General features: G+C 43.5%; 1 protein-coding gene and 1 long non-coding RNA gene across 8 annotated transcripts in view; one reads left to right on the forward strand and one right to left on the reverse strand.

Annotated features, from left to right (window-relative positions):
- Glurib (Glutamate receptor IB) overlaps positions 1 to 13,544 on the forward strand; it is a 212,217-nt gene that overhangs the window by 106,010 nt on the left and 92,663 nt on the right. For all 7 annotated transcript variants that reach the window (XM_070662888.1, XM_070662889.1, XM_070662884.1 and 4 more), the window contains one exon: positions 7,938 to 8,090. In XM_070662888.1, the coding sequence (XP_070518989.1) occupies positions 7,991 to 8,090 (100 nt within the window). In that variant the 5' untranslated portion in view covers positions 7,938 to 7,990. The remainder of the gene's footprint in view (positions 1 to 7,937; positions 8,091 to 13,544) is intronic.
- Positions 1 to 13,544, reverse strand: part of LOC139106286 (uncharacterized) — a 102,826-nt gene that overhangs the window by 67,338 nt on the left and 21,944 nt on the right. Inside the window, exon 3 of the long non-coding RNA XR_011546327.1 lies at positions 1,639 to 1,931. This is a non-coding gene — a long non-coding RNA (uncharacterized lncRNA). The remainder of the gene's footprint in view (positions 1 to 1,638; positions 1,932 to 13,544) is intronic.

Below are 13,544 nucleotides of genomic sequence, written 5' to 3' on the forward strand. Positions count from 1 at the left end.
CATTCATCTGCTCCAATTTTTTCTTTTTTCTTTTTTTTTTTTTTTTCATCGCCGTAAGTACCGAGTTACATTAACTCACTTGTGCTAATTAAAGTCAATATTGCGAAGTTTCATATTAAACAATCGGCACGAAACAGCCGTTTCATCGCTCGGTCGAAAAGGTTTCCGTTCCCCCCTTCCCTCCCCCTTTCCCGCCCCGGGAGAGGTCGTGCTCGGAGAAAGATCTACGGCAGAAATAGCGCGAACGAACGAGCAATCGATTCTCAAACTTCTTCCCACCAGAAGCGGAAAGAAACGAATCAAGACGGTGCTCTTCTTACTTCCCTGCCAGTCGCCGACTCTCGAGAAGCTTTCGGAAATTATTCAACCTTCTCTTTCCACCCGACTCTCTCTTTCTCTCTGTTCTCTCTCACCCTCCCGACGCCCTATCTCTATCACCTCTTGGCGGGCTCTCTCGGTGCCGGGAAGCGTACCATATTAACATAAAGCGGATTCAATATCTGCGGATAAGAACTTAATTTAAATCCTCAGAATATCTTAAGGGATACAATATCGGATCACTCGGCGAGAAGGGCGAGAAAGAGACCATGACGACGTCTCCGCACGGTCCGTCCGCCGTCGCTCGGCTCCTACGGACTCCTCGAAGGGTACCCCGGTATAGATGTAAATCAAGTTACCTCGTTAGGTCATTGTCGCCGAATTGGATTTGTCGCGGGAGCTGACTCGTGATTAGCTGTGGCGTTTGCCGAGCGGAGTGCCCAGCCAGCTAACCTTACAGAAAACGTCTCGCGCTGGAAATCCGTACCCGGACAGCACTCCCTACACGCTCGGGCGACGAGGAGGAAGGGGGGGGATTACACCGTCGACATTATTATTTTGCTTAAAACGCGCGACTAACAAGCGTACGGACGTGTCCTTGCCCGCCCACAAAGCTTATCTCTAAACAAAGCTCGCCCGTAAAAAGGATGATATTTTATCAAATGCGTTTAACCGTCGGGTACTCCTGGTACATACCGTTGTATTTTTATTACTAGTAGCTCTAAAGAAGAACGAAAGTTTTTTCGTCCTTTTCCCTCCCCTTCTTTTTTTTTTATTATTACTTTTTTATTTTTTATTTTTTTTTTTAACAGAACATTGCGCGGGCTTTTATCGATTCGACGGCGAGACTTCAAATTGGTCTGCAAATTTGCGTTTACTTCGAGAATCGATGCAATTCGTAGAGGCACGTAGAATATTACTCTATAGCAACCGATAAGGACAAGTGGTATCGTACGGCGGTCACTGAATAATCGCGAAAATACTGTATTATCTCCGTCATATAACTCAGGGATAAACGCGCTGAAATCGAGGCACGGCGATTCAACGTATCGTAAATATAGAAGAGCTCATAGCGTTACAAGCAGCGGTGCTATCGATAGGGGTGGTATAAGAGAATGCAGATAACAATAGATATGCATAATCGAGGCACGAAGCAAAATGCGCCAAAGTAGAGCCGTGCCAATCGAATACCATTGCAACAAGAATCGCCACCCGTATTTAATTCGAATAGTAAATAAATCGCACTATTTAGAAAGTAATTAAAATTGCGCCGAGCAATTCTCGGACTACGAAAAAGAAAAAAATAATTATTCGACTCACCAGACTGCATGAGCTACGGCGGAGTTGTCGACTTCTGCCGGTGACTGTAACATAAAGTGAGAAACATTAATGTAGACATTATATTAGTAGTCAGTATATTAGTTAATAAAATTAATTAAAAAATAGATAAGTTTTTTTAATAAAGATTTTATTTAAAAAAAAATTTATGCTTACTTAAAAGTTGCTCCGCCGGTGCAGGATGCCCGTCCTGGGCCTCCTCCTCCTCTCAGAACTGACTACTCCAACGAGGATGTCAGTCAGGTGCTTTATGGCAAAAGTCTTTGGATTTTCGTCTGAAACAAAAAAGTTATATTTTATTAGCAAAAATAACAAAAAAAATTAAACGTGCTGAAATAAATTCTAACGTTATATTTTAAATTTGTATAAATTGCTATAAAAAGAACTGTCATTGAATATTATTTTTTTAAAGAAAAGTTACTACGTACGATTATAAAGATTCCGGGAATATTAACGATCGTCATTCGAGTTTGATCTGCCAGCTCGGCCGTTTATATTGTTCCCGATATTCAATTACAGGGTTTGCGAAACTCTCGTAAGAGAAGTTAAAGCAAGTTTTAATAGTTTGTAATACCGAAACGAGGGTTTCAAGTCAAAGATCAGACGCGGCCGACAATCGAATTTTCGGTCAGCGGCGGACAATGCACGTCACCGAATATTGCCCGCCGCATGCCTTGCCGAGAACAAAAAACTTTAATCGCACGGCACCGATCGATATTCTATTCGTCGCTGATAAAATAATTTCAATTTCGCTCGAGTAGAAAACGCGAATGCGATTCCGCGCGGCGCGCAAATTAAACGATGTCGTACAATTTCCGATATTTGTTTGCGCGTGCATACGACTAGCATGGGAATCATTTCCTTTCTCTCTCTACCTTTCTCTCTCTTTTTTTTTTTTTTTTTTTACTTTTCTTTTTTCCTGTACGCGCAAAGCTAAGCCGCAAACTTGTTATTTGAATCGTTGACTGTCCTCGCGATTATAACTGCCCGAAGTTTGCGCGTTCGTCGAGCGATACAATCGCGTAACGATCGTGATCGTTGCAAGTCGTACACAAGTTCTACATTGTTTGGACTACGGGAATAGTCACTTGTGTGTACCGCCAATTGCAGCTTCTCCATATAATTTTGGCCGTGACTGGAATCACGTAGCGCCGGGAACTCCCAACAGCGAAACGTTTTAATTGCGTAGAGGGAGGAATAGCCCACGAAGCAGAGTCGTCGGCGGGGTTGAAAGGTCGCAGCGCCGCGCGTGACGCACAATGAAAATGGATATATGCACAATGGAATTTCCATAGTAGATAATCCATCATAATTTGTACAATTCGAATGAACCGTCACCTCGCTTGACAGTTAATTACGCATCAACAGAAATTCCTTAATGTAATTTAGCTCCTGCACTTGTGACGCTTATTAAAAACGAGACCGCCCTGCGGGCTTGGGAAAATATGCAAATGCATATAGTTTCCTCGGAAGACGAGAGCTCTTTAAGTCTTGCAAATTGAATCGGACCGGCTCAGTGGTCACAGTCCGTCACGAGTCAGACACGGCGGATAATGGAGTGTCACAGCTACTGTCAGTCTACGTTTCAATACCGCATTCACGATCTTACCGGTAATACCGGTATAAATATCATTCATCGGTCTTTCCGATACTTATTAGGTATTGAATTTGTCGTTGCGGATCTGCGGAGAGTCTCTGCCGTCGCGAATTGCGCTGCATTGCTCAATCGACAATAACAGTGGTAGAAAAAAGTCGCGCGGCGGGAAAAATCTCGAAAGCGTGCAGGCGCCCGGAGAAGGGGGGAACGGGACGAGAGGGGAGGTACGATCGGCTTGGAGACCGCGGCTTTGATAGACGCCACGGGAAAAGGGTGAAAGAAAGCGCTGGAGTTCGGAAGACGAGTGGGAAAAGAGGAAAGAGCGTGTACGTGCGAGGGAAATAGTGGAGATTCCGCGGTTTTCGAGTATGCGGGCGAGAAACGAAAGAGAAAATAAGGGTAAAAAGGGAGCGAATTATTGGTCGACACGGAGAAAAACGGAGGACGGTGTAGGAGCGACGAAGGGGAGGAGGGAGGGAAATGATAGGAAGGCAGACAGCTGCGGAGAGACCGAGAGGACGAAAATAACGACGAAGAGAGAGGGCGCGAGAGGAGGACGAGCCGGAGGAAGAAGAAGACCCGAGTGGAGATAGGGAGGACGAAGAGAAAGGCGGAAGAGAGAAACGACGCTGGGGGCGAAGGGTGCAGCTGAGTTTGCCGCACCGGGTAACGAAGAGAGAGAACCGATGTGAGTGTGAGACACTGGTGGGGAAGCACCAATCAATAGACGCGCGGCGGCGCTCCACCTGTCAACGCGCGCGGAGATAAACACAGGTATACCTTTAAAACGATATTTAAAGGGACCGCTGTATCAGGTGGACGATGCATGCGTTGACGTGCATGCCGACGCATGAGGATTACGAGAGAGAGAGAAGGCGAGAGAACGGGAGAAAGACATTGTCGGGATAATCGAGAGCACCGAAATTCCGACCTTTTATCACTCCGTCCCGCGCCACGTCGTCGTGCGCCATTCCTGACGGAGATAAACGGAAGTACCCTATCCGAGTATTATACGGCTAGGGTTACATACAACCGCCGGGTAGCCTGTATCGCCGCGGACAGACGTTTCGTGTGTAAGAACACCTGGAATATTTGAACGGAGACTTTTTGCACGGTATGCATTAACGCGCCCCGTCCATACGGGAGAACTAATAGCCCTCTCCCTCCCCCTTCCCGCCCCCCCCCTATATTTTGCATATAAAACGATCCTCTCGTCGAGGAAATCGAGTTTAGCGGTTGGTATTCCGGTTTTACAACAAACGGCAATATTCATCGTTTAATTATACGGTTGTGATCTAAATTAATCCGCCAGCTCTCGTCGGCCGGTAATAAGAATACTGCTGGCTGTAATAAGCGCGCTCCGCGCGGTGATTTACCGCCCAAGTTTTGTACGTCGTATTTAAAGGAAAGCCAATATATTCGCGGAGTTTCCTAGGATGCGTCATAAATACTTATATCATAGTGATAAAGGTTTATCGCTAAAACACGTCAAATATCCATGCCGCCGACAAAAGTCTGCGTTCTCAATTTAAAAGTTTAACACCGTTATTAGGTACAACGTTATTAGATACAACTTTTATTAATTTTTTTCTTTTTTTTAATTTTGTAATTTTTTTTTATTTCTTTTTAACTTATCTACGTTAATAAAGCGATAGTATTGTTTAACCAAACGTTAGTCATCTGCACGAGACTCGCAAAGTGCTTGAATTAAACCGTAAATGTAATGCTACTTGTATTTCATCGCGATTATTTCGCGGTCCGCGAAATTTTTGCTGCGCGAGGATTTCCACCGCTTTTGACACAGTAAACGTAGAGCGAGTTAATTAATATTAGCTTAATGCGATGTTGGCGGCAATGCGGCTCTGCGGATTTTATTGCAATTACAATCTAGTTACGCGGATGTATTTTTCGCTGACGCTGATTTTTCTCTTGATTAGCGAAACACGACCGGGGTCCGCGCGACGGTAAAACAATTTTAATATCGACGAAGATATTCAGCAAATATCGGTGGGTTCGCAGACGTGTTTGTGGAAAGGATGCAGGAGTACGAGGAAACGAGGGAAAGAGCGTATTAAACACAGCACGAGAATGAATTCCTCGCCCTCTCCGTTTCCATATCCTTCTCCTCTCTCTCTCTCTCTCTCTTGCTCTTTCAAGTATTTTAATCAAATGATATTAACGGGACGATATCACGCTGACCATATCGTGCGACGGAGCGTCTTTCTATTGAAATTTTGTGTTTTTTCTTTGTCCCTCTTAAACGGCGCCGAGGCGCCGCTTCAAAGGTGTTAATCCCTTACGGCGCCTAGCTAATTATTAAACACACGTGTGCAATAATAATCTCCTTTTATCGTCGTTCGATAATTTCGCCCGCGATGATTTAAATATCGCCGGGATATTCAAGGGACAAGAATTCCACTGAAGGTAAACCGCGAATTAAGGGTAGCGGCGAATTATAAGCGGCTCTGGGATATCAATTAGAAGAAATTAGCGGCGCTATTATGGTATAATCGTGCTGTGTCGTACGAATTACAATAGGATTCTTTCTGCGGCAGTTTCCCGTGTGGTAGCGAGCATAATGGCTGAGATTGCCGGGCGGGTATCTCGCCCGTGGATTTCTGTACGTTCAACGAGATAATAAAATTATGCGCCTCGTAAAACGACGGCTCGCCGGCGTGTCTTGATACGCCCGCACACGGATCGTTTAAAACATTCACAAGATTATACACGGATTCAACGAAATATATGCGAGCCGGATATCATACGCGGGATCAATATTTGATATTTAATAGCAACAATTTTAATGGAGGCCATTATTGTACCGGAATTGTTAGAAGGAACGATTAATAAAAGATACATGGGGGAGGGAGGGGGAGGGGGGTAACATTCGGTACGGTTTAAGCGAAATGTGTTATCCGCGGACCTCTTTATCACGGCAGCTTGCGTAGCGGCGATGCGGTTTTTCATACTTCGACGCGTATACGCGCAAATAGAATAAGCTGATTATTAATGCCGATAATTCGAGGCTATTGTTAACTACTTAAAAATTATATATGTATATTTCTGATTTAATCGCGAGCACCGAGGGACAAAGGAGGAAAACATTGTTTATTGCTCGCGCGTTTAACAGCGTTGATTTTGACGGGGAAGAATAATTCTTTGTCCGGCGCATTGTTCATCCTGGACAATGCCGAAGAGTTAATAACTTCATGGATTACGCGCAAAGCAATATCTCTGTGTACGCCCGCGAAGTATGAAATCACGTCGCGCGACATTGCGGCATGATATCCTGTCCACTTGCAGTTTACTGTCGGGCCGGGATTTCGAGCGGGTCCGTAATACTACTTTGTTTCGAACTTGCCGCCGATATATTTCACGCGGACGCGGCGCGAACTGGGGAAAATTAGATATGCGCTGACGAAGGCGAAAGGAAAAAAAAAAAAAATCTACGCGTGATACGGCCGGCGAGATAAGCGGACGAAGGGCAGCCGGGGTAGGAAACGGAGGGGGAAAGGCGCCCCGTAATATCGTGTAATACTTCGAAGCGTATCTTATTCGCCGCGTGAAAAGTTCTCTCATTGCGCGGACCGGAGGGAAAAACAGCTCCCGGGCACGGCGACGTTCGGCGTTACAACTTTGAAAGTCGTAACGAAAATTATTTCGATACAAGTTTGTCAATTCGTACGATTGCCCCGTTCTTCGTCGTCGGTCTCTCCTTCCTTGCATTCGCAACTAACTTGGAGAAGCGCCGTCGCTTTATAGACGAAAATCCGCGTGCTCGCGGACGAGCTTTTCCCCGCTAGATATTAATGGTAACGCCGGATGCTCGGAATAACGAAGACACAAAGTGCAGTATTCAGCGCTGACAGTTACTCGATTATACGACGCATACCGTGTTAGCGTATCATCGATCACTTCATCGACAGCAGCATCTGGAATGTGCGATACATTTGACGTGAAATAAATAGCTTGATAAATGTGTGTAGCCATATTATTTCTACAGTGACGACGTCAATATTTTCATCGGTATCGCGAATATTTTCACACGGGCTCTGACTCCGTGATACGATTCGTATATCCGCGCTCAGGCCGTGCGCTAACAATCGCGTTAGGACCTCGGATGAGGTCCGAGAAATAATCGGGGCGCGGTTATCGGATATGTAACTGGTTTACGGTAAATTACATGACTAGCGATAGCATTAATATTGGTACGTATTACCGACTATTAACGCCGAATGGATCGGCGTAATTACACGGGCCTCGTGAGCCGACGATGCCTGAGCAGACGCCGGCATGTATCGCTATGTCGTATGTGAGCCAGTAGTAAACGGAGCACCACACGTCAGACATCCGATACAGGGTGTCGCGTCGGATTATCACATCCGATTTCACGACGGGTGAGATAATCGCGTTTCCCGGCGACATTTATTAAACACGTAAATTCCATTTCTCAAAATCTGCATTGCTAATTACGTATCATCTTCCGCGATTATTCACATTTCTCAATTAATATTTTTTTTAATTCATTTATCTCGTATATTTTGGGATACTAATTGTCAACGAAAACGTATAGGAAACTTTCGCGATATTACATTTTAAATTTATTATTGTATGTACGGGTCTTGCGGGGAGATTCTTGTTCGCGCACGAGGGATTTAATTAATTTCCTATCTTCTGCTTACAGGTGCCATTTTTGAGCAAGGCACCGACGAGGTGCAATCCGCCTTCAAGTTCGCAATGATGAACCACAACCAGAATATTACAACTCGCAAGTTTGAACTGCAGGCCTTCGTGGATGTAATTAATACCGCGGATGCCTATAAGCTATCCCGCCTGAGTAAGTACACCGCGCACTTGTGCGCGAAATTATTATTCGCCTCGCGCATCATGACGACGCGTGCGGCAATTCTTCATCGAGAATTGTAAAAATCCACACGTCGGCGGCATGCTCCGGGTGGGAGGGAGGGGGCGGGGGGAGAGAGAGGAAAAGAAAAACTGAATCATAGACATTCACCAGAGGCCGTTAAATATTTCATAGACATCTTCAAATGTCGATCGCGCGTAGACCCGCTAGTCGCTTCGAAAATCGAGTGAACCGAAAATTCCATCGCGAATATTCCGCCGGATTGTACCGACAATTTTTCATGACTACATTTAAAGTGTCTGGGAAAACGTCCGTAGGAACGTAGCGCGCGGAAATTTCGTTTCTGTCTCTCGAGGGTGGAAATCGATTTCGCGTTTTGTTCGCGATATCTGTACCGGTGTCAGGCACGGTGACTTATCAACAATGCTGAGGCGCGTACGTGCCGGAAGCGCGACATCTCCGCGCCATTGAATGCACCGCAGCGGCTCGTGTCGGATATGAAATAAGTAACGTTTCGTTTTCTATAGCGTCGCAGATACTAATCTCGCCACCTGGAAGGCGAAACGCCTTCCATTTCCTATGGCAGCTGCGAGGCACGCGTGAAGCGATAGAGAGAGAAAGAGAGAACGCCGTTGTTGCACTTGCGCATTTTCGCTCTTAAGAAAGTGGACGAAGATCGCTCGATTAACACCCGTACAGTCTCGCGATCGCGGGAGTGCTCGCGACAATGGGAATACTACTTCTTTTTCCGCGATCCCTTGTGAAAAATGCGCGAAAGTTACCGAGATAAATCCCCTCCCCCTCTTCTCCCCCCCCTACGGATTACTCGTGAGATCCCTTTCGATAATTCCGACAGAAATTTTGCGAAATCTGATTTATACGAATTTGTCGATTATCGAATCGCAATTTCGTGATTAAACCCCATTCAATCATGCGATTAAGTTAGTGGAATTGTCTCATTGTTATGTTACTACGTGATTCGACATTCGCTTGCTTTCAATGGTGCCATCCAGCTTTCAGTGGTGTGGGAAATTCCGGAATTATCCAAAGAGCCATTACATGTCACTTATCCTGATTTACACCGGAGCGTAGCAGGCGTGAATTTTCACGATAACAGTTATTACTTGTAATAAAGATGTATATAACGTGCGTTTTTTCTTAACGGTAACGTTGCGCGATAATAGACCTTATCATTTCATTTCGCACGGCATACCACACCTCCGTTCGATTATTCGCATGGACCGAAGCACAACATTACGTTTAACGCAAACAAAATAATTTGTTGCATAATTTTTAACGAAAGTAAACGTTTTAATTTCCTCCGTTTATCGCGATAACTGCGCGCACGTCGCATTTTATTTTAACTTCGACGTGGCGCGTCTAGCCCGCGTTATAAATAATTCTTTTCTATGAAATTCATAGTTTCTCGCTTTGTCGCATATCGAATATATTCGAAATTCGAAAGAGCTGACCCGGCTTACCCGCGAACCGTTTGACGGCTTTTAACCAAGGAACGTCAGTCCAATCGAGCTACATTGGTCTCTGGCTTTGAAGTTTCTGGAATCGTTCTAAACCATAAACGGATAGAAGGACAAAGGGTACTTGGGTGCCAAAGATATCGGTGTCTTCTATCATTGACGAAATTGCAGTTATTGCACCGTGAAAAGAGGACTTGCAATCGTAAGATAACGCGCTTGAATTTTCTTTCATTCTAACGTGCACGCATCCTTTAATTAATTACTAACCGACGCGTGGACAAATTACTTACGGTCGCTTAATTAATCGTCTTGAAAGCTTTAAAAGTAAATTAAAATATTACCTTCGAGCGTTAAATCGCTCAATGTTTAAGCGAAGATCGCGGTAAATGCGATTAGATTTACATTAACAATTAATAAAATTCGAGGGGAATTAATTTGCGGAAATTCGTCAGGTATATTTATGACGCCTCGCGATACGAAACGTTTGGTGAGCGTTGCTAACCAATTCTATTAATCCAAGAATTCGTGAATAGAATAATTCGCTTGGTGGATTCGTCGCGGCAATGCGAGTATTTGGGCCAAGTCCAAGGGATAGGGAGGCCCGTGTTACGGTACTTAGTAAAGCTCCGTTAATTGTATTAACGTTGCTCGGTTCACCCGGATGAAGACCCTGTTATAATCCCACAGCTTTCTGCCCGGCAAATCTATTGCTACGTTGCGCTTCGCTTAATGTTTTGGTCTACTAAAGCGATATAAGCCGTTGGCAAAATAACGAAGAAAGAGTTTAGCCGCTAGAATTTTTCCCACCCTTTCTCGAACTTTAACGACACTGTCGTTATCGATAGAATCATATCTCCGCGATGGTTACTCGAAGTAGCAAAGTCTTTAAAAAAATTTCAACGCGTTAATTACGTAATAATATGTCCGTAAAATAATGATACAGTAATTAGATTACAGAAATTTTGGATTAATATATCGGAAATTTTCTCTGATAGAATTCATGTGCATATGCGCCCAAAGAGATTTTACATTTCATACATTTGGTATTCCACTAGATGAATCGGCGGTTATTAATTATCCACCGCGTGCGGAACGAGTTGCTGAATAGCAAATGTCATTGCGGAATAGAAGAAGATGAAAAGAGGTAAAGCTCACTCCCGCGATGATAAAAAGAGAAACAATTTATCATGTAGTATCATCGTAAAAGACCTCCCCATTTTTGCCTTTCTCATAACATTTATTCAATTTTAAACAGATACGACGACGGTATATAGCTTCGCCTAGGATATAACAGACAGCGAAAATCATTATGGAACTGGACCGTCGTCTCTCTTTACCGTGCGCCGGCACATGTATTTTCATTTCAATACACTTCATTCATATTCGTCGGGCATTACGTATGAAGTCCGATAAAATAGAAAGGCGTCGAATAAAAGCAGGCACCGTCACAGAAAGACGGAATATTCCTGTTCCATATATATAAAATCGCTTTTTAACCGTCAACACAAACCCAGGTACGAAGACATTAATGATTTCTCGTTGTATATAACGGGCACCGGCACGAATGTCAAACAACGGGGAGAAGGGGAGGGGACGAATACGCGGGAGGAATTTAAAATGTAAAGGAAGAACATCGTTAAAAATAAATCTGCTCCTCAATATTTTCAATAACGTTCCTCCTAACGTTCGCCGGTGAGCGCGGTGGTCGGCCAATGACGGGTTTCTCGCCGGGGCCGCTATCGAGGGAACTGAAAATTATTGCGCGCGTAAGGACGACGGCGACGAAACGCGGGCAAGGAGAAGTTTTTTTCCGTTGAGAAATCACATGGTAGAACCGAGAATCCTGAGGGAGAGAATTTTCGCGGTGGCGTGGTACGCTCGTCTTAGCGGAACGTAATAGCCATCTATCAACTTTCGGTGCATATCGTATAATATCCTGCAAGATCCTTTGGCCTGCGGGGGGGCGGGAGAACGAAGAGAGAGAGAGAGAGAAGAGAAAGTGAGAGAAGAGGGAATAACCTTCCCGCCACCCGCGTTTCTCATCCTCTCGCCACGACCAGAGAAGGATGAACATATACGGGGCTCCAGCGAGCCAACCAGCCAGCCACGGCCGGCATAAATCTGCCGAGGGCTCCCGAGGGTATTTCCCGCCTTTTTTCCCTATACTCTACCGCGCACCTCGCTCTTCGCCTTCGCCTCCTATTCCACGCTTTCGCGCCCTTCTTCTCGCATCCTGAACCAGACACGAGATGAATCCCGGGGTTCTATTCCCGCGTGGTTTATTCCGGGGCAAACACCGGCCCGTCGTCGGGCGAGGTGGGCAATAGTCGGCGACGATTACAAATTTACAGTTTACATTTACGAGCAACATATCAGCGCCGCTCTGCTTTAACGTCATATTGATTTAGGCGTTGACGAAATATTAATTATGAACCGTTGATTCACGTTAAATTAGATTTTATCTTATAGCATTTGGCTCGCGCTCTAAAATTAATATTCCAACCGCTAATGATCAAGTTTTGACGCATAGATTGTCTCTCAGAATACAATTTTGCGTTACAAGGCCTGTTGTATTCATGAAGCTAGTACATATGTAACGTGTCTATTTTAGTATTTGCTATTTAATACCGCGTAAAATGTACACGTATAGAATAATCAGGTATTGTGAGAGATAGCGATCTCGATGTTTCAATGTACAACGTACACAACTCATTACATTGAATTTGTAGTGATTACACTAAATACGCAAACCTATGTTATGTAAGCTCATAATTTTGTTTGGGCGAATGTTAATCAAATATGTCTGATTAAATCCTACAAATCCGTAAAATAAACAACCGAGTTCTTGATCTGGTGCCATTTACGTCCCGTTATCGTCTTAAATGTGTTTTATAAGTTTCCGCGCCGATAAAATACGTACGATAATTCCGTTCTTTTTAATGTCGTTAAAACTATTTCATCTTTTTTTTTACAAGTCAAACGCTACATTTATTGAATTTTATATCATTTTGCAAGTATCTTTTTATTATAAAACTAAAATTAAAATACTCTTTTATTATTTATATATTATTAAATTAAAAAAAAAATATATATGCAGTCGTATATGTTGAATTTATTATAAATGATAGAATAAAAATTAAATTATACTTTTGTTTTATTATTCCTTCCATTCATTCGCGAGGAATAAAAAAATGTTATCAAGCATCCTGAAAATCAAGGTCTGTAATGTTTTATAAGGCTGATTAAAGAGCGAAAATATTCTGTTAAAAAAAAAAAAAAGAAAAAAAAATATCCGAGGTAAACTTTAAAGTATCTTAACCGTTCGAAGCAAGATTCTCAGCTTTAAAAATTCTTAAATGATGCCGTCGATTGCGTCGCTCGAGAAGAAGACAATCTTTCTCGCTACGTCGTTTCTATTGAGTTTTACGGGATATCGGGTGCGATGCTGGTGTTCAAACCTCCGTGCGGTCTGTCCGAAAGTATGCATTACTTCGGTAAATACGATGAAGTCGATGGGAAGCGGTCTCGTCGACGAGGAGTGTATCTTTATTATAAAATGCGAACAGGACGCCGCGAAAGTTCCAAGACGGTGGGAAAACTTTCTTTCCACGACGCTTCCGTAGTTACAGTAAACTTTATGCACGTAATCTTTAAACCTTGCTGTATGGACTTCATAATTAACAACTTGAATCAAACATCATTAACTCGATTGCGCCATACACACAAAATCTTTCTAAGTTCGCATTTCGCAAGCATCGATGCATTTATAAAGAGTAAATAAAATAATTTCTCTTTTTTTTTTAATAGTTTATACGCGTTCAAATAATTTAGCGCTAAGCACCGCGTAATTTCGGCTAATTCAGTAAAGAGAAAAGCGGCGTCGACTCGTCGCGTCACAAACGTTTATATAAAAATTATTAAGTAATTTTCGGGTATGTAAAATAATTTT

Source organism: Cardiocondyla obscurior, linkage group LG10 (assembly GCF_019399895.1).
Source record: "Cardiocondyla obscurior isolate alpha-2009 linkage group LG10, Cobs3.1, whole genome shotgun sequence".
In the NCBI taxonomy this organism is placed as follows: domain Eukaryota; kingdom Metazoa; phylum Arthropoda; class Insecta; order Hymenoptera; family Formicidae; genus Cardiocondyla; species Cardiocondyla obscurior.